Source organism: Gobius niger (assembly GCF_951799975.1).
Source record: "Gobius niger genome assembly, chromosome: 22".
NCBI lineage: Eukaryota > Metazoa > Chordata > Actinopteri > Gobiiformes > Gobiidae > Gobius > Gobius niger.
This window is the reverse complement of record NC_136873.1, coordinates 9953693-9975052: the sequence shown is the minus strand read 5'-3', so window position 1 is coordinate 9975052 and position 21360 is coordinate 9953693. Positions and strand designations below refer to the sequence as shown.

Here is a 21360-nt window from a genome sequence, read left to right as displayed (position 1 = left end):
GAGTGAAGCAGACTGACCGGTCAGATCCAGCTCGTATTTCCACACCTCTCTCTTCTCGGCACTGCCCTCCTCACTCACTGTGAGGGACACAGTGCTGCTCTCCGGAGGCAGATGCAACTCAAATAAGTGGCTATAGTCGGGGTCATTATCCATCTTGAACAACGCCCTCTGGTGGAGAGCAGCAGATGTCAGCAGACTGAATAAAGTCATGAGTCTTACTTGTACTCACCTTTGGCTGGACTTTCTCAGCGTCGGGACAGACCACACTGTAGTGTCGGCCGATGACCAGTTCACATTGAGGAGGTGCAAGGATGCGCTCGACGTTTCGCTGCTTGTTTTCCACCTGAAAGATATTATGTACAATGTTTAAATGGCACCATATATTCAAGTGTCTTAATGGTCTTGATCCGTCTGTAATGTATCAGTTAGTACAAAAATACATAAATGAAGGAGTGAGTAGCTGTAGAGTGAAGCGGTGCCTAACTGCTCTGGGTCAGTCTGTGTTCTCAGTGACAGTTATGGAGCTCTTTGCCACTGGAGCTAAAGTCCCACATGGACCTGAGACTTTTCTCCCAGAAGAGGAAATTGTGGCTGAAGAACAAACAAAAGTGTGAGACTGAACTGTATAGATGGACTTGAGATGTGAAGAGGTCAGATGTGTCTTCTCTTCTTTCTTTTTATTGTTGTATTGTCTGATGTGTCCTGTGTAATGCTGTTTGCGTATTATTCTTTATTGAATTCACTGTCCCTGGATCAATCAAGCAGAGTGTGGAGAATGTGATCAGACGCAGGGACAGTATGTTCAACAATGCGTTAATCTAGGACAGAATCAATGACATTTACTTGTGCATCTTTCAGTTCATCCGTGAGCCAAACCGGCCTGTGCAAAAAAAATTAAGAGGTTTAACAAGCGTGTTAGCAGCTTGTTCCCCAAAGCTGGAGTGAGAGGACGGAGAGCCTCCTACTGGCTCTGGAATAAGTGGGAGGAGCCAGGAAGAGAAGTGACATGCCATCACTGCTGACCCACCAACAGGGGAGTGAACACTCGCTTGTTCTGAGCAATGTGCAAAGGCAGTGAATCCCTCCATGAGTGAAATAATAAAGGCTTATTGCAGGCCGATTATTACCAGTGCTGCAATTGAAGCTAATTTCTGAAATGCAGATCTAAAACAGCCAGTGAAATCAGTATATCCATACCTCTAACGCAGAGATGGAACTGAGCAGAAGATGCACGTTGACTTTTATCTTTCCGTTTTGTCCCCGGGGGGTTCGGAAGAGCATAACCTTCCCGCTCACAGGCCTGAATTTATTCAATTTAATCAACTTCTTAAATAGTCCAAAAAAGGAGAGACCGGACACTGGGATCACCACATGGGACGGAGTGATCCTCTGAGGCTTGATCACATGCAACCCACTGTCACTGATGTGGGCCACAAGCAGTCGGCTCGGAGACAGGTCCGCTGGAACACAGGAGAGAACGATCAGAGAGGGAAGAAGCAGAGGGGGGCGAGGAGAGGGGGAGGAGAGGAGGAGCAAAGGAGGAGGAGAGGGGGAGAGGAGGAGGAGCGGAGATGTACCGGTCTCAAGTTCGCAGTGTGGCAGGTGCAGCTCACGCACGGCTCTCTCTGGACTCTCGATGCCATAAAGAGGTCCTGCAGGAGTTCTGCCCGATGACTGCAGAAGCGCTTCATCCCATTGGGCAATTCTGTACTGAAGCTCCGCCTCCTGAGACACCACAAACACCAATCCGGTGGAAGCACAGCGGAAGGCTCCGGAGGAAGGGCATCTGAGCCTGCAGGACAATAAACACTCTGCTACAGGAGACAAACCACTCTGTTACATGAGACTAACCACTCTGTTACATGAGACTAACCACTCTGTTACATGAGACTAACCACTCTGCTACATGAGACTAACCACTCTGTTACATGAGACTAACCACTCTGTTACATGAGACTAACCACTCTGTTACAGGAGACTAACCACTCTGTTACATGAGACTAACCACTCTGTTACATGAGACTAACCACTCTGTTACATGAGAGTAACCACTCTGTTACATGAGACTAACCACTCTGTTACATGAGAGTAACCACTCTGTTACATGAGACTAACCACTCTGTTACATGAGACTAACCACTCTGCTACATGAGACTAACCACTCTGTTACATGAGACTAACCACTCTGTTACAGGAGACTAACCACTCTGTTACAGGAGACTAACCACTCTGCTACATGAGACTAACCACTCTGCTACATGAGACTAACCACTCTGTTACATGAGACTAACCACTCTGCTACAGGAGACTAACCACTCTGTTACATGAGACTAACCACTCTGTTTTATGTACCTGTAGAGAAGGTTGTGTGATTCTCTGGACACTTTGGGAAACACTGTCTTTTCCTGAAACATTTAAAAGAAGATGTTTAAAGTCAGTTCCATTTGTTTCGTCCTGAGTGATGTTTGTTCTTTACCGTCCAATGGGAGGGTCCGGGCTGAGGCTCCTCCCTCAGAGGCTCAGGTGTGGACGCAGCTGTGAGGAAAACCAGGGGTGGAGTCAAACTTTTAAACAAAGTATATAAAAGATAAAAGATGTAGTTTTTTTTTTTCCATGACTGAGGCTGAGGTTTAAAGTCCAGTACAGTCTGTGACAAAAGTATCTTCCTCAGAACATAAAGCATCTAAACTATCGTGGATTTTTGTCAGTCAAATGTTCTGAGCAGACGATGATCCTGAGCTTTAAGTCTGAAAAGTGCAAATATCGGCCGGTACATCAATCTGTTCATTTATATGATAAGGACATAACCATAGCATTGGGTTATTGCATTCTTTTATGGTGATAATCTTATACTTTGATTTTATTTGACCTTTATTTAACTGGGAAAGTCCCATCGAGATTAGGAATCTCATTTCCAGTGGAGCTCTTGTCCCTGAGGGGAACCTATTTTACATATTTTAGAGGTAGGGGAAACCAGAGCACCCAGAGGAGACCTGAAACTTTTGCTGAACATAACTTGTATAAATACAGTATGAGACAATACATATTTCAAGATGTCTGCCATTTCACTTACATATAAAAATTAAACCTTTCTGCAGAAAAATGTCCAAAATTGTTATTTCTAGCGATAAAATCTAAATAATGGACAGATCCAGGTTTAAATGTGTGTTTTTATCTTGTAACATATCAGTTCCAAATATTTGCTCAGAGGGATTTTGGATCGTGTTTAGTTTTTGAATAAACTAGCTATTATTGAGACAAACTTGTGAGATAAAACCACATGTGGTTGAGTGGGAGTCTGTAAAGTGTGGAGTCTTATGGAGTGACTAAAGTGGATATGTTGTTTAAGGAACAGGCCAGCGTTTTCCCTACTGAGACATGTTCTTACCTGAGCTTGGACGAGTTGATGCATAACTGTGTGGTCTTTCTGCGTGCGCTCAGTCACGCACATGTTAGCATTTAGCCTCTCCCAGCAAAGGTATAATGTTTAATGTTTAATCTATTAATTCTTCTGATAAATGTGTGTTGCTCACAAGATTAATGAGCTTTCCGTATCTCATTGAATCCATGATCAGAGCAGCGTGTGGTCTATGGCAGTGGTTCCCAAAGTGGGGGTCAGGATCCCTCGGGGGGTCACAAAGCTTTGGTTGGGGGTCCCCAGATGATTTCAAGTTGAAATTAAAGGAAACCTCTTCTTTTAGTATATTTTTAGTTCTGATCAAGAAGTTAAACACACCTATGCAATATTTTTCATGGTGTTGTCGTCGCAATGACCAGAACGTCACATTTTATTCTACAGGGAAAATGCTTTTTCTATCTAAGGCAGTCTCCAAGGCAGTCGCAATAATACCATAATCTAAGATAGAGGGAGACAAAGGGCGTTTAGCGCCCCCTGGCTTTGGGTAGGGCGGTCGACGAGGGCCGATAATCGCCACTGTGCTGATGCTGATGTTATTGTCTGAAATGTCACACTGTTCATATAGGTCTCTCTCGCAAATTAGGTCTCAAGAGAAAACCTGTTTAAATAACAATAATAAAAATAACAATTATAATAATAATCTTAGTACCTCCTCAAAGGAAAACTGTAGTACCTGTGTTTAAAGTATGAAAATGTCACATGTGTAAATAAATGACTGATGCGGTACAGTACTTACTTGGAGATGATTTTACTGCCATTGTCCTGCGGAAAAGCAGACAATGACTCGAGACAAACTCAAATGTTTATGAGAATCAGATGATAATTCTTACCTTTGCCCAGTTATATCAGAGACACCACGGTCCAAGCTTTCTCCAGTTCCAAGCTTTCCTCCACTCTGCACACGCTGGACCACTGGAATCACAGCCTTCACACCTGTGTCCTCCTTCTCTGTGTCCTTCTCTGTGTCCTTCTCTGTGTCCTCCTCTGTGTCCTCCTCTGTGTCCTTCACTGTGTCCTTCACTGTGTCCTTCTCTGTGTCCTCCTTTGTGTCCTTCTCTGTGTCCTCCTCTGTGTCCTTCACTGTGTCCTTCTCTGTGTCCTTCACTGTGTCCTTCTCTGTGTCCTTCTCTGTGTCCTCCTCTGTGTCCTTCACTGTGTCCTTCTCTGTGTCCTCCTTTGTGTCCTTCTCTGTGTCCTCCTCTGTGTCCTTCACTGTGTCCTTCTCTGTGTCCTTCACTGTGTCCTTCTCTGTGTCCTTCTCTGTGTCCTCCTCTGTGTCCTTCACTGTGTCCTTCTCTGTGTCCTTCTCTGTGTCCTCCTCTGTGTCCTTCACTGTGTCCTTCTCTGTGTCCTTCACTGTGTCCTTCTCTGTGTCCTTCTCTGTGTCCTTCTCTGTGTCCTCCTCTGTGTCCTTCACTGTGTCCTTCACTGTGTCCTTCTCTGTGTCCTCCTTTGTGTCCTTCTCTGTGTCCTCCTCTGTGTCCTTCACTGTGTCCTTCTCTGTGTCCTTCACTGTGTCCTCCTCTGTCATCCAATCATAAAATATACTGCAGAGACAAACAGAATGCAAAGTGAACTGTTTGTTTCTCTCTGTGGTTATCGATTTTAAAGGTTTGACCAATACCGAAGCTTCACATGACGCAAAACTTTACAGGTCACTGTTGAACATCACATGACTCCACCCCCTCCTTACATCAGAAAGATCATGTTTTTGGCCAGAATCATGAGGAGAGAGCTGGTCAGTCCCTTTAGGATCCCTGAAGGTGTCAAAATGACCTCTTTCTGACTGACCACTGTCTTCTATGCTACAAAAAGAAGAGCCGTGCTTTCCTGAACAAGATCATCTTCATCATGACAACGCACCATGTCCTGCTGTAAAGAAAACCTCATCACTGCATCACTGGCTGCTATGGGCATAAAAGGGGAGAAACTCATGATGTGGACCCCCTCCTCCCCTGACCTCAGCCCTATTGAGAACCTTTGGAGCCTCAAAAAGAAAAACATCTATGACGCATCTATAGCGCTCAGCCCTCACAGCTAGAAGGTCCCGGGTTCGATTCTCACCTGGATGGGGCCTTTCTCTGTGGCGCTTGCATGTTCTAACTGTGTCTGCGTAGGTTTCCTCCGGGTCCTCTGGTTTCCACTACCACTAAAAACATGTACAATAGTTTCCCCTCTAGGGCCAGGACTCCCCTGAAAAAGAGATTCTTCCTCTCAGTGGGGCCATCCTGGTTTAAAAAAAAAAGGTCAATAATTGAGGGCGGGAGGCAGTTTTCATCCAAACAGCAGCTCTGGGAGGCTTTTCTGACATCCTGCAAACAAATCCAAGCAGAAACTGTCCAAAAACTCTAAGACACTAAGAAGTTTGAAGCTGCTCACAGAAGGGCTTCTATGTTCAAATATAACTTGACCTGTTAAGATCTTTTTTTTGATTGAAATATCTTATTTCAGTAAATATAAGCTCCTAATGCTACATATTCAACAAATGACAAATGAATAATTTGATAGAGTAGATTTTGACTTTTTTACTATATTTATTTTTGAAAAAAAATACTGTTATCAGTGGGAGATTTTTTTCAACCACATTTAATTGATCCTTCACCAGTTAAAGACTTGAAAATCATGCTGACTCTCACTTGAGTTAACAGTTTAGAAAATCAGAGAAAAATGTCATTTGCATAATAATTTGGAACGCAGGGGACAGACTTGGACTCTACATTTGGAAGGTTTTTTTTCACGGGATTTTTACAGATTAATTGAGCTTTGGACCAAAAAACAAGGACACATTTGACATTTTACCGATTTTTCCTCTAATAAAAAGCTCATAAACTAAATTAAAATTAAACTAAACAAGCTCCAAAATCCCACTGTAAATATATCACAAAATAATTGCACACATTTAAACCTGGCTCTGTCCATTATTTAGATTCTGTGTCTGTAAATGTGTTATTTATATCTGTATAAAAGATTAAATGAGTGAAAGTTGCAGTCCATGTTTTCTCTTCTCTTTATGTCAGTAATCTACAGCACAAGCTTCACATTGAAATCTCTACATTTAAAGTGTTTCCCTGTTCACCTGCAGCGTCTCAACTATAAAGAAACTGTTTATAAAGTTATATCTTCATCCAAAACAGACCTGGACGAGTGTTTTTTCATTCAAACGTTCCTGAAATCCTGCATATTTAGTCCGTCTCCGTCTTTGTGCTGAAAACACCAGGTCACACAGACACATGAACACCAGCACTTTACATTTGTTTAACTAGAGGCATTCATTTCAATATTACACAGAAAAACAAGGTCAATGTCTAAAGTAGTTTAAAGAGACTGAATAAAGTCAAATATCAGACCTCGGATCTTTAAAGCAAAGACTCAACGCTCTACAAAAATAAGTCGATATAAAGGAAACATTGAATGAGCTCCTTCTGTGTGAACGGCTCCAGGTCAAACAGTCTCATAAAGTCAGTACTTACTCCAGTGTCTCCAGTCGACAGTGAGGGCTCTGTTTAAGCTCCAGGAGCTCCTTCACATCTGACTCACTCAGACTGTTACCCCTCAGGTACAGTTCAGTGAGATGTGAGGGGTTGGACTTCAGAGCTGAGGCCAGAGAGGAACAGCTGATCTCTGACAAACCACAGCGCCTCAACCTGAATAAAGAATAAATGAAGAGGTTAAAGTCCAGGGTAAACTCAGATGAGGTTTAGAGGTTCATCACACTCATATTCACTGAACATTAAGAAACACATCATGCAAACATACAGTTAAAGCTGATTCAAATATTGTGTTTCCTGTGGTTCAAAGATACAGTTCATACAGTGGGAGTTAAGTTTCACTTAATGAGATCATGAATAATAATTATTATTTGTTTGAACATAAAATAATGGATGTGGTCGACAGCACAGGTTCATGTGTTTGTTCATGAGTTTGTGTGAATCATGAGCTGCTGATGTGGAGAATCACAGCTGTTGGATCTAAAGCTTTTACATTATATTTATTTACAGCCACACTGTGGAACATTGTGGATTCTCCTGCTGTCGACACAAACCTGCTCCTAATGAGGGAAAATATAATGAATTTAGGATTTTATTTATTTATTCATTATGTTTTCTTTTTTTACTTTAGGTCAGAAAACTGTGATACGTTAATTTAAACTACACAGAATTATCAGTCCATTGAAAAATTGAGGGATCAGACCTGACCGTTCAGTGTCTAACTTCTATCTCTAGCGTGTTCTTCATACATTCATGTTTAAACCTGACACAGAGACAGTGAACTTACGTTAGAGTCTGCAGGCGACAGTCTGGGCTTTGAAGAAACACACACAGATGAGACACTCCTGAGTTAGACAGATTGTTTTTACTCAGGTCCAGCTCAGTGAGATGTGAGGGGTTGGACTTCAGAGCTGAGGCCAGAGAGGAACAGCTGATCTCTGACAAACCACAGCTAATCAATCTGAATAAAGAATAAATGAAGAGGTTAAAGTCCAGGGTAAACTCAGATGAGGCTATAAACACAACAGAACAGTCTGAGAGTCTTGTCAACAACAGACACACAGGTCGGTGTAAACTCTGTAGATTCTCAGACTGTTCCTTCACTCAGAGTCAGTCTGTTCAATATTTATATCCCATAAAAAGAAAGGTTCAGTTTTTCTTTAGTATTATAATGTTTCCAATCACAGCTTGATGCTTATTTGAGTCAGTTCTATATTGATGTGAAAGCGTGTGTTCAAAGGTTCCCTGTGGCCTGGTGTCTGCAGTGACAGGAGAATAGTTACTGTCCCTTTAAGGCCACACACGGCAGCTCAAAGTATTGTTTTTTCACACAGTCGTGGAAGTGGAGATTTTTAGCTTGTTTCCTCCTTTAACATCTGAGTTTTCATGTCAGAAACTAAGATGTGAAGCATCGTACCCGTATGTTTATTTATGACGTTTTGTCTGGAGGAGCTGGAGATAACCCGGAAGTAACTCGAACATCGCGCTGCAAAAGCCGGGTTCCCTCACGCATTCATTCACAAATATTGGTATATTTTATATCCACGTGTCCTGAAGGCTCCACAGATGACGCTATAATCCAAATATGGGATTTTTCTTCATGAGAGACGTCCGGTACAGAAGAGCCCAGAAATGTGTTGAACAGGTTATTAAACTTTAGGGCTGGTTTTCTCTAAATGAGGTTTTTTTTTCCTTTTTGCATTTATGAAACAAAATATCCTCTTTTTTTGTACCTTATTTATTTTGCAATAAATTTTACATTCATTTCATCTTCCAAAACTCATCCAGTGTGGATGCTTAAAATTCAATTCACTATACATTGACATAACATAATAGATTATAAGGTTTATATTGACTTTTGATTTCCTGAGCTGAACAGATACAGATTTAGTCGCTCCTACAGACTCCAAACTTGGACTTAATGTTGGAAGTTTCAATATACACTGCTCACAAAAACTTAGGGCACACTCAAAAAACACATCCTAGACGTCAATCAATTCGATTTTTCGGATGAAAATCATTATTCATAGTGTAGGGCAATGTGTTGAGAACAAAATAACATAAGAATGATAAATGGAAATCAAATTCTCAGCCCCTGGAGGTCTGGATCCAAAATTATAGTCAAAATCAAAGTGACAAATCAGGTCACTGGTTGATCCAAATTCTGTAGAAATTCCTCCAAACGAGTCTGTATCATCCTCAGTCGTGTGTGTGGCCTCCACGTGCCTGAATGCACTCCCTACAACGCCTGGGCAGCTCCTGATGAGACCACGGATGTCCTCCTGAGGGATCTCCTCCCAGACCTGGATTAGAGCATCAGTTAGCTCCTGGACAGTCTGTGGTGCCATGTGGCGTTGATGGATGGACCGAGACATGATGTCCCAGATGTGCTCTATTGGATTTAAGTCTGGGGAACGGGCAGGCCAGTCCAGAACATCAATACCTTCATCATGCAGGACCTGCTGACACACTCTTGCCACATGTGGCCTGGCATTATCAGGCATCAGAAGGAACCCAGGGCCCACAGCACCAGCATATGGTCTTACAATAGGTCTGAGGATCTCATCCCGGTCCCCAATGCCAGTCAGGGAACCTCTGGCTCGCACATGGAGGGCTGTGCGGCCCTCCAATGAAATGCCTCCCCAGACCATCACTGACCCACCACCAAACCGGTCATGCTGATGATGTTGCAGCAGCAGAACGTTCTCCAGGGCGTCTCCAGACTCTGTCACGTCTGTCACATGTGCTCAGGGTGAACCTGCTCTCATCCGTGAAGAGCACAGGGCACCATTGGCCAATCTGCCAATCGCTGTGTTCTCGGGCAAATGCCGATCGGGCTGCACGGTGTTGGGCAGTGAACACCGGCCCAACTTGTGGACGTCGGGCCATCATACTCGGTCGCCCTCCCAGGTCTCCTGGTGTACTGGCCTGTCTCCTGGTGTCTCCTCCATGCTCTGGACACTGCGCTGGGAGACACAGCAAACCTTCTTGCCACAGCATGAATGGACGTGTCATTTTGGATGAGCATCACTCCCTGAGCAGCTTCTGTGGGTTATAGATGCTCCTCATGATGCCTCTAGTGGTGAGAACACTGGACAAATGCAAAAGTGTTCCAAAAATACGGTCCAAAGGATGAAGACAAGGAAATGGTCTGTGGTCACCACCTGCAAAACCATTCCTCTTTTGGAGTGATCTTGCTAATTGCCGCTCATTTCCACCTGTGTCTGTTTAATTTCCACAACACCAAGTGAAACTGATTCACAATAAGCGTGGCTTCCTAACTGGACAGTCTGATATCCCAGAAATTTGACTGACTTGGAGTTACATTGTGTGTTTTGAGTGTGCCCTAAGTTTTTGTGAGCAGTGTATATTGCCCAGTCTGATTTTTTCAGCTTTGAATCCAAGAAAACACGGCAAAATTTGAGTTTTTACAGATTTTTTCACTCATAATTAGCTTATTTTAATCCTTAACAAAATCCCCTCTGAAGAAATCTTAGTCACTAATGTATAAAAAAATACATTTAAATCTGGGTCCGTCCATTTTGAATTTGTCGCTAAAAACATCTGCATTTTTGGCCATTTTTATTCACAAAATGACTTATTTTTAAATGAAAATAAAATGACAGAAAATTAGCGATACATTTTCCCTCATATTTATGATATTAATGTTCAGTTTCAATTTGATTCCTTTTGTTTCATTTTTTTTCTTTTCATCTGCCGTGTCTCGCCTTAAACTCTTAAGATCCACCAAAACCGAGCACATTTTCTCCAGTTCAGCTTTACCCAAATCTAAAACCTTCTTAACCAGAAAGCTCACAGCCTATAGGCCAGAGCAACGCCTCATTTGAAAGCTAAGGCCTAAGTTCTTTACTATGTTTTCCTTGTTTTTGTTCATCAGTTTCCTTAGACTAAAAGCCAATGCTGCCAAAACGCTACAAAAAAGCAACAAAAACAACTAAAACTTGACCAGAGAAAAAAAAGAAGAAGCTTAGACGAGCACTTTAGGTCTTAGCTTTCAAATGAGTTCTTAATCTGGCCTATAGACTGTGAGCTCTCAGGTCAAGAAGCTTTTAGATTTGGGTAAAGCTGAGCTGGAGAAAGTGTGCTGGGTTAAGGCGGGGCTTAAGAGGTTCACAGCCCCTCCCTCTGCCTCTGGTCAGAGCGAGTCTCAGAAAGTGATGGGTGGAGTCGGTACAAAGAGCCGGCTCTTTTAAGTGAACGATGAGTTGCTTGTAATGAAGCTCCACATGCACCGCTCTGAGCTTCACTCGCCTCAGAGACAAAAGGAGAGAAAGGGAAGAGAATGGGGTCGAGGAGAGAGGAGCTGAACAATCTGCAGCTCAAATCAAGATCTCTACAAACTTCAAATGAATCCACAAGTAAACAATGTGTTCACACACAGCGATACGTCACAATGTGGGCCTTTTCCACTGAGCCCTTTACAAAAGCAGCAGTACAGGAGTCATGGCTAAAGCTTTGACTTCACTGATGTCTGGAGTGTCAGTCCACAACCATCACTGAAGTCACTCTGCAGCTCACAGACTGAGCAGGAATGGGGCGGAGCTGACACTGGCAGCAGAGGGACTAGAGGAGCCACTGGAAACACCAACTCAGGATTTAAAAAGTGCATTCATCAAACTAATACCAGGTATATTCAACTATAGTTCTGCCATCCACCAAACTACAACACAGACACTGTAAGACACAGCACAATAGCAAAGGAAAAAGAAAAACTAATGTTCTTTTTCATTTCTTTCTTTGTTGTTGTTTTGTTTAGTGAGCAGAAGAATGGCTCATTTAACAAGCTACAAATGAAATTTTCTGCTAAATGTGTGAAATTTAACCCCCATAACATCACCCACATCCTCGGTCTTGTTCGAGATGGAGCGCACGTGGTCTGTCCGCACATAGATCCACTGCTGTCACTTATCACTGTGTCACTTTATACACAATACTAGCTGAGACCCGGCCTTCGGCCGGGCCTCGCTAGTCTCCACAGTTGATATTCTGAGATTGTGAGTGATTACAAAGAAATGTCCAACCCGTCACACAGTTCAGCTGTAGACCAGTGGTTCCCAACCCATTCCAAAAACTATGGCCACTACAAATGTGTAAAATAATGAATGCTAAAAAGAATTTCAAACAATCTGCAATAGGAGTGTTTGATGCACCCGTACTCTTTTCTTATTAACTACAACGACAATATGTTCGCTAAACTCAGGGAATAGAATTCAAGAGACAGTGGAATAATTATGGATAAATATTAGGGGTTCAGCTCTAACGGTTTGGGTCACGGTGCAGGACCCGTGGTTTGGTGCATCACGGTAGTTTACAATAAAAAAATAATGAGTAGGTTTAGAACTGAAATAGCCTAATGATCGTTGTTAGACAGTATTTATAACCTTACAATAATATGGGCAATGCTTTCAAAGCAGCTTCAGAATAAAATGTTCCCCCGGGGTCACAATACGTGAAAGCAAAATAGAAAACAAATGGTACAGCAGCAAAAAAAAAAAAAAGAAAAAAACTAAGCAGTGCAGGCCATGCGCTCGTTAAGTTGTCCATTTTCGCTTTGACTCACACGGAGGATAAATCAGTCGGAGCAGCGCGTGAGATTAGAGGCTTGTGGACAATGTTTTGCGTGTACTGTTTTTCGGAGACAAAGCTTTAGAGACGGAATACCGCCTGGATCTATAATGAACCACAGCCTCGGTCACTGCAGGAGAGACTTAAACAAAGACCCGCAGATGTCTTTTGGAGGATGTAACTGTACCTGTGAGGAGCGTCTGCAGGTTAGCGGTGAGTGACGATGACACACATCGCCCTGTTTGGATGCGCGCGCACACATACACGCGCACACATACACACGCGCGCACACGCACACACACACCGCCCTGTTTGGATGCGCGCACACGCACGGCAGTCAGATCTCGTGCACTCGCATTGTTGTGACGGCGGGTTGTCCTCGGACAGCAGCACCGCGGTCCATATGGACCCGTGGTCAATGCCCGCGGCTGGTGGGACCATCACGTGGGGGCCGGCCGCGGATATAGCGCTTTTCCAGACGCTCAAAGTTGCTGAACAATTATGCGCACATCAGCACCCACCACCAACCACGCACACACTCAGTACTGTCGCCAGGCTTCCTGGTGTTCCCAAACGGTCTCCCATCCCAGTCCTAACCAGGCCCGTCCCTGCCTAGCTTCAAAGTCGGTATGGGAAATAAAGATGGCGGCGCCCAGGCGGCGGCCATTGAGATAGCGTTTTCTATAATAGATGTAAATCCAATGCCTTTGTTCTATGTCAATTGTTATATTTACCTCTTATTTATTACATCTCATTTATTTTAATATTCTTATGCCTGCCCCTAAAGCCTTTATAGTTTAAAGTTTTATAGCTTATTTTTATCTAAACTCTGTGCCATATGTTTTTATGTTTAATGTTGCACGTCTCACCAAAAACAATCCTAGTTTGTGAACCTGTTTATAAACAATGACAATAAAAAGTATTGAATCTTATTCCCATGTGCACAAATGCACAATGTGTGTTCTGTTTTGAAAGAAAAATTAAATACACGTCTATAGGTAAAGAGCAAAAAGTAGGAAAGAGGTAACAGAATCTAAGTAACTCCCTGCTCAGGAGGAACTTGCACTGAAAAAAAAATACACAGAATAATCAGTTCATTGAAAAAGTGAGGGATCAGACCTGACCGTTCTGTGTCTAACTTCTATCTCTAGCGTGTTCTTCATACATTCATGTTTAAACCTGACACAGAGACAGTGAACTTACTTTAGAGTCTGCAGGCGACAGTCTGGGCTTTGAAGAAACAAACACAGATGAGACACTCCTGAGTCAGACAGGTCTTCGTTACCAATCAGGTCCAGGTAAGTGAGATGTGAGGGGTTGGACTTCAGAGCTGAGGCCAGAGAGGAACAGCTGATCTCTGACAAACCACAGCTCCTCAACCTGAATAAAGAATAAATGAAGAGGTTAAAGTCCAGGGTAAACTCAGATGAGGCTATAAACACAACAGAACAGTCTGAGAGTCTTGTCAACAACAGACATAGAGGTCGGTGTAAACTCTGTAGATTCTAGGACTGTTCCTTCACTCAGAGTCAGTCTGTTCAATATTTACATCCCATAAAAAGAAAGGTTCAGTTTTTTTTAGTATTATAATGTTTCCAATCACAGCTTGATGTTTATTTGAGTCAGTTCTATATTGATGTGAAAGCGTGTGTTCAAAGGTTCCCTGACAGAAAAAAAAAAAGCTTCTAAATCAGAGAGCTCACAGTCTTTAGACCAAAGTAACACCTCATTTGAAAGCTAAGGCCTAAGAACTATGTTTTCCTTGTTTTTGTTCATCACACTTTCTATACACTAAAAAACAATGCTGCCAAAACGCTACAAAAAAGCAACAAAAACAACTAAAACTTGACCACAGAAAAAAAGGAAGAAGCTTAGACGAGCACTTTAGGTCTTAGCTTTCAAATGAGGCCTAACTCTGGCCTATAGGCTGTGTGCTCTCAAGTCAAGAAGCTTTTAGATTTGGGTAAAGCTGAGCTGGAGAAAGTGTGCTGGGTTAAAGCGAACTTAAGAGGTTCACAGCCCCTCCCTCTGCCTCTGGTCAGAGCGAGTCTCAGAAAGTGATGGGTGGAGTCGGTACAAAGAGCCGGCTCTTTTAAGTGAACGATGAGTTGCTTGTAATGAAGCTCCACATGCACCGCTCTGAGCTTCACTCGCCTCAGAGACAAAAGGAGGGAAAGGGAAGAGAATGGGGTCGAGGAGAGAGGAGCTGAACAATCTGCAGCTCAAATCAAGATATCTACAAACTTCAAATCAATCCACAAGTAAACAATGTGTTCACACACAGCGATACGTCACAATGTGGGCCTTTTCCACTGAGCCCTTTACAAAAGCAGCAGTACAGGAGTCATGGCTAAAGCTTTGACTTCACTGATGTCTGGAGTGTCAGTCCACAACCATCACTGAAGTCACTCTGCAGCTCACAGACTGAGCAGGAATGGGGCGGAGCTGACACTGGCAGCAGAGGGACTAGAGGAGCCACTGGAAACACCAACTCAGGATTTAAAAAGTGCATTCATCAAACTAATACCAGGTATATTCAACCATAGTTCTGCCATCCACCAAACTACAACACAGACACTGTAAGACACAGCCCGATAGCAAAGAAAAAAGAAAAACTAATGTTCGTTTTCATTTCTTTCTTTGTTGTTGTTGTTTTGTTCAGTGAGCAGAAGAATGGCTCATTTAACAAGCTACAAATGAAATTTCTGCTAAATGTGTGAAATTTAACACCCAATAACATCATCCACGTCCTCGGTCTTGTTCGAGATGGAGCGCACGTGGTCTGTCCGCACATAGATCCACTGCTGTCACTTATCACTGTGTCACTTTATACACAATATGTAAATCCAATGCCTTTGTTCTATGTAAATTGTTATATTTACCTCTTTTTTTTACATCTTATTTATTTTAATATTCTTTTGCCTGTCCCTAAAGCCTTTATAGTTTAAAGTTTTACAGCTTATTTTTATCTAAACTCTGTGTTATATGTTTTTATGTTTAATGTTGCACGTCTCACCAAGAAAAAATCCTAGTTTGTGAACCTGTTTATAAACAATGGTAATAAAAAGTATTGATTCTTATTCCCATGTGCACAAATGCACAATGTGTGTTCTACTTTGAAAGAAAAATTAAATACACGTCTATAGGTAAAGAGCAAAAAGTAGGAAAGAGGTAACAGAATCTAAGTAACTCCCTGCTCAGCAGGAACTTGCACTGAAAAAAAAAAGTACAAGAATAATCAGTTCATTGTAAAAGTGAGGGATCAGACCTGACTGTTCTGTGTCTAACTTCTATCTCTAGCGTGTTCTTCATACATTCATGTTTAAACCTGACACAGAGACAGTGAACTTACGTTAGAGTCTGCAGGCGACAGTCTGGGCTTTGGAGAAAAACACACAGATGAGACACTCCTGAGTCAGACAGGTCTGTGTTCTCACTCAGGTCCAGGTAAGTGAGATGTGAGGGGTTGGACTTCAGAGCTGAGGCCAGAGAGGAACAGCTGATCTCTGACAAACCACAGTCCCACAATCTGAATAAAGAATAAATGAAGTGGTTAAAGTCCAGGGTAAACTCAGATGAGGCTATAAACACAACAGAACAGTCTGAGAGTCTTGTCAACAACAGACACCGAGGTCGGTGTAAACTCTGCAGATTCTCAGACTGTTCCTTCACTCAGAGTCAGTCTGTTCAATATTTACATCCCATAAAAAGAAAGGTTCAGTTTTTCTTTAGTCTTATAATGTTTCCAATCACAGCTTGATGCCCATGTTTATTTGAGTCAGTTCTATATTGATGTGAAAGCGTGTGTTCAAAGGTTCCCTGTGGCCTGGTGTCTGCAGTGACAGGAGAATAGTTACTGTCCCTTTAAGGCCACACACGGCAGCTCAAAGTATTGTTTTTTCACACAGTGGTGGAAGTGGAGAATTTTTAGCTCGTTTCCTCCTTTAACATCCGAGTTCGAACCCGTATGTTTATTTATGACGTTTTGTCTGGAGGAGCTGGAGATAACCCGGAAGTAACTCTAACATCGCGCTGCAAAAGCCGGGTTCCCTCACGCATTCATTCACAAATATTGGTATATTTTATATCCACGTGTCCTGAAGGCTCCACAGATGACGCTATAATCCAAATATGGGATTTTTCTTCATGAGAGACGTCCGGTACAGAAGAGCCCAGAAATGTGTTGAACAGGTTACTGAACTTTAGGGCTGGTTTTCTCTAAATGAGGTTTTTGTTCCATCTTCATTTATGCAACGAAATATCCTCTTTTTTTGTACCTAATTTATTTTGAGCAATTTTACATTCATTTCATCTTCCAAAACTCATACAGTGTTGATGCTCAAAATGGAGTCGGCTGAAACAATAAGTTTATAAGTGCCGACCTCATGTTCAATTCACTATACATTTACATAACATAATAGATCAAAAGGTTTACATTGACTTTTGATTTCCTGAGCTGAACAGATACAGATTTAGTCGCTCCTACAAACTCCAAACTTGGACTTAATGTTGGAAGTTTTAATATCTAATTCCCAGTCTGGTTTTTTTCAGCTTTGAATCCAAGAAAACACGGCAAAATGTGAGTTGTTACAGGTTTTTTCACTCATGATTAGCTCATTTAAATCCTTAACAAAATCCCCTCTGAAAAAATCTTAGTCACTAATGTATAAAAAAATACATTTAAATCTGTCTCTGTCCATTTTTAATTTGGCGCTAAAAATATCTGTATTTTTGGCCATTTTTATTCAAAAAAATGACTTATTTTTAAATGAAAATAAAATGACAGAAAAAAAAGCTTCTAAATCAGAGAGCTCACAGTCTATAGACCAAAGTAACACCTCATTTGAAAGCTAAGGCCTAAGAACTATGTTTTCCTTGTTTTTGTTCATCACAGTTTCTTTACACTAAAAACCAATGCTGCCAAAACGCTACAAAAAAGCAACAAAAACAACAAAAACTTGACCACAGAAAAAAAGGAAGAAGCTTTGACGAGCACTTTAGGTCTTAGCTTTCAAATGAGGCCTGACTCTGGCCTATAGGCTGTGAGCTCTCGGTCAAGAAGCTTTTAGATTTGGATAAAGCTGAGCTGGAGAAAGTGTGCTAAGTTTAGGCGGGGCTTAAGAGGTTCACAGCCCCTCCCTCTGCCTCTGGTCAGAGCGAGTCTCAGAAAGTGATGGGTGGAGTCGGTACAAAGAGCCGGCTCTTTTAAGTGAACGATGAGTTGCTTGTAATGAAGCTCCACATGCACCGGTCTGAGCTTCACTCGCCTCAGAGACAAAAGGAGGGAAAGGGAAGAGAATGGGGTCGAGGAGAGAGGAGCTGAACAATCTGCAGCTCAAATCAAGATCTCTACAAACTTCAAATCAATCCACAAGTAAACAATGTGTTCACACACAGCGATACGTCACAATGTGGGCCTTTTCCACTGAGCCCTTTACAAAAGCAGCAGTACAGGAGTCATGGCTAAAGCTTTGACTTCACTGATGTCTGGAGTGTCAGTCCACAACCATCACTGAAGTCACTCTGCAGCTCACAGACTGAGCAGGAATGGGGCGGAGCTGACACTGGCAGCAGAGGGACTAGAGGAGCCACTGGAAACACCAACTCAGGATTTAAAAAGTGCATTCATCAAACTAATACCAGGTATATTCAACTATAGTTCTGCCATCCACCAAACTACAACACAGACACTATAAGACACAGCCCGATAGCAAAGAAAAAAGAAAAACTAATGTCCTTAATTATTTCTTTCGTTGTTGTTGTTTTGTTTAGTGAGCAGAAGAATGGCTCATTTAACAAGCTACAAATGAAATTTCTGCTAAATGTGTGAAATTTAACACCCAATAACATCACCCATGTCCTCGGTCTTGTTTGAGGTGGAGCGCACGTGGTCTGTCCGCACATAGATCCACTGCTGTCACTTATCACTGCGTCACTTTATACACAATATGTAAATCCAATCCCTTTGTTCTATGTCAATTGTTATATTTACCTCTTTTTTTTTTACATCTTATTTATTTTAATATTCTTATGCCTGTCCCTAAAGCCTTTATAGTTTAAAGTTTTATAGCTTATTTTTATCTAAACTCTGTGTTTTATGTTTTTATGTTTAATGTTGCACGTCTCACCAAAAAAAAAATCCTAGTTTGTGAACGTGTTTACAAACAATGGCAATAAAAAGTATTGATTCTGATTCTTATGTGCACAAATGCACAATGTGTTTTCTACTCTGAAAGAAAAATTATATTATATTATAAGTTAAAAGCCAAAAAGTAGGAAAGAGGTAACGGAGCCGAAGTAGCTCCCTGCTCAGCAGGAACTTGCACTGAAAAAAAAAAAAAAAAAACTACACGGAATAATCAGTTTATTGTAAAAGTGAGGGATCAGACCTGACCGTTCTGTGTCTAACTTCTATCTCTAGCGTGTTCTTCATACATTCATGTTTAAACCTGACACAGAGACAGTGAACTTACGTTAGAGTCTGCAGGCGACAGTCTGGGCTTTGAAGAAACACACACAGATGAGACACTCCTGAGTCAGACAGTTTGTTAGAACTCAGGCTCAGCTCAGTGAGATGTGAGGGGTTGGACTTCAGAGCTGAGGCCAGAGAGGAACAGCTGATCTCTGACAAACCACACCAACTCAATCTGAATAAAGAATAAATGAAGAGGTTAAAGTCCAGGGTAAACTCAGATGAGGCTATAAACACAACAGAACAGTCTGAGAGTCTTGTCAACAACAGACACCGAGGTCGGTGTAAACTCTGTAGATTCTCAGACTGTTCCTTCACTCAGAGTCAGTCTGTTCAATATTTACATCCCATAAAAAAGAGAGGTTCAGTTTTTATTTAGTATTATAATGTTTCCAATCACAGCTTGATGTTTATTTGAGTCAGTTCTATATTGATATGAAAGCGTGTGTTCAAAGGTTCCCTGTGGCCTGGTGTCTGCAGTGACAGGAGAATAGTTACTGTCCCTTTAAGGCCACACACGGCAGCTCAAAGTATTGTTTTTCACACAGTGGTGGAAGTGGAGATTTTTAGCTCGTTTCCTCCTTTAACATCTGAGTTTTCATGTCAGAAACTAAGATGTGAAGCATCGTATCCGTATGTTTATTTATGACGTTTTGTCTGGAGGAGCTGGAGATAACCCGGAAGTAACTCTAACATCGCGCTGCAAAAGCCGCGTTCCCTCACGCATTCATTCACAAATATTGGTATATTTTATATCCACGTGTCCTGAAGGCTCCACAGATGACGCTATAATCCAAATATGGGATTTTTCTTCATGAGAGACGTCCGGTACAGAAGAGCCCAGAAATGTGTTGAACAGGTTACTAAACTTTAGGGCTGTTTTTCTCTAAGTGAGGTTTTTGTTTCCTTTTTGCATTTATGCAACGAAATATCCTCTTTTTTTGTACCTTATTTATTTTGAGCAATTTTACATTAATTTCATCTTCCAAAACTCATACAGTGTGGATGCTCAAAATGGTGTCGGCTGAAACAATAAGTTTATAAGTGCCGACCCCATGTTCAATTCACTATACATTTACATAACATTATAGATTATAAGGTTTATATCACCTTTTGATTTTCTGAGCTGAACAGATACAGATTTAGTCGCTCCTACAGACTCCAAACTTGGACTTAATGTTTAAAGTTTTAATATCTAATTCCCAATCTGATTTTTTTCAGCTTTGAATCCAAGAAAACAGGGCAAAATCTGAGTTGTTACAGATTTTTTCACTCATGATAGGCTTATTTAAATCCTTAACAAAATCCCCTCTGTAAAAATCTTAGTCACTAATGTATGAAAAAATAAATTTAAATCTGTCTCTGTCCATTTTTAATTTGGCGCTAAAAATATCTGTATTTTTGGTCATATTTATTCAAAAAATGACTTATTTTTAAATGAAAATAAAATGTCAGATAAAAAGCTTCTAAATCAGAGAGCTCACAGTCTATAGACCAAAGTAACACCTCATTTGAAAGCTAAGGCCTAAGAACTATGTTTTCCTTGTTTTTGTTCATCACAGTTTCTTTACACTAAAAAACAATGCTGCCAAAACGCTACAAAAAAGCAACAAAAACAACTAAAACTTGACCACAGAAAAAAAGGATGAAGCTTAGACGAGTACTTTAGGTCTTAGCTTTCAAATGAGGCCTGACTCTGGCCTATAGACTGTGAGCTCTCAGGTCAAGAAGGGGCTGAAGAGGTTCACAGCCCCTCCCTCTGCCTCTGGTCAGAGCGAGTCTCAGAAAGTGATGGGTGGAGTCGGTACAAAGAGCCGGCTCTTTTAAGTGAACGATGAGTTACTTGTAATGAAGCTCCACATGCACCGCTCTGAGCTTCACTCGCCTCAGAGACAAAAGGAGGGAAAGGGAAGAGAATGGGGTCGAGGAGAGAGGAGCTGAACAATCTGCAGCTCAAATCAAGATCTCTACAAACTTCAAATCAATCCACAAGTAAACAATGTGTTCACACACAGCGATACGTCACAATGTGGGCCTTTTCCACTGAGCCCTTTACAAAAGCAGCAGTACAGGAGTCATGGCTAAAGCTTTGACTTCACTGATGTCTGGAGTGTCAGTCCACAACCATCACTGAAGTCACTCTGCAGCTCACAGACTGAGCAGGAATGGGGCGGAGCTGACACTGGCAGCAGAGGGACTAGAGGAGCCAATGGAAACACCAACTCAGGATTTAAAAAGTGCATTCATCAAACTAATACCAGGTATATTCAACTATAGTTCTGCCATCCACCAAACTACAACACAGACACTATAAGACACAGCCCAATAGCAAAGAAAAAAGGAAATCTAATGTTCTTTTTCATTTATTTCTTTGTTGTTGTTTTGTTCAGTGAGCA

General features: G+C 41.7%; 1 protein-coding gene and 1 long non-coding RNA gene across 2 annotated transcripts in view; both read right to left on the bottom strand.

Annotated features, from left to right (window-relative positions):
• Nucleotides 1-1391: 1391 nt before the first annotated feature.
• On the bottom strand, nucleotides 1392-2411 carry LOC306981428. Its single transcript, XR_013794108.1, has 3 exons — nucleotides 2353-2411; nucleotides 1578-1792; nucleotides 1392-1460 (listed from the first exon to the last, which is right to left on the bottom strand). It is a non-coding gene; the product is annotated as an uncharacterized lncRNA (long non-coding RNA).
• A 4371-nt stretch (nucleotides 2412-6782) lies between these two features.
• LOC306981595 (NACHT, LRR and PYD domains-containing protein 12-like) overlaps nucleotides 6783-21360 on the bottom strand; it is a gene marked incomplete at its 5' end in the record, with an annotated part of 89978 nt that continues 75400 nt past the window's right edge. Inside the window, 5 exons of the mRNA XM_079581204.1 lie at nucleotides 6783-7062; nucleotides 7694-7867; nucleotides 13696-13872; nucleotides 15845-16021; nucleotides 18966-19139. Of these exons, the coding sequence (XP_079437330.1) occupies nucleotides 6885-7062; nucleotides 7694-7867; nucleotides 13696-13872; nucleotides 15845-16021; nucleotides 18966-19139 (880 nt within the window). The 3' untranslated portion in view covers nucleotides 6783-6884. The remainder of the gene's footprint in view (nucleotides 7063-7693; nucleotides 7868-13695; nucleotides 13873-15844; nucleotides 16022-18965; nucleotides 19140-21360) is intronic.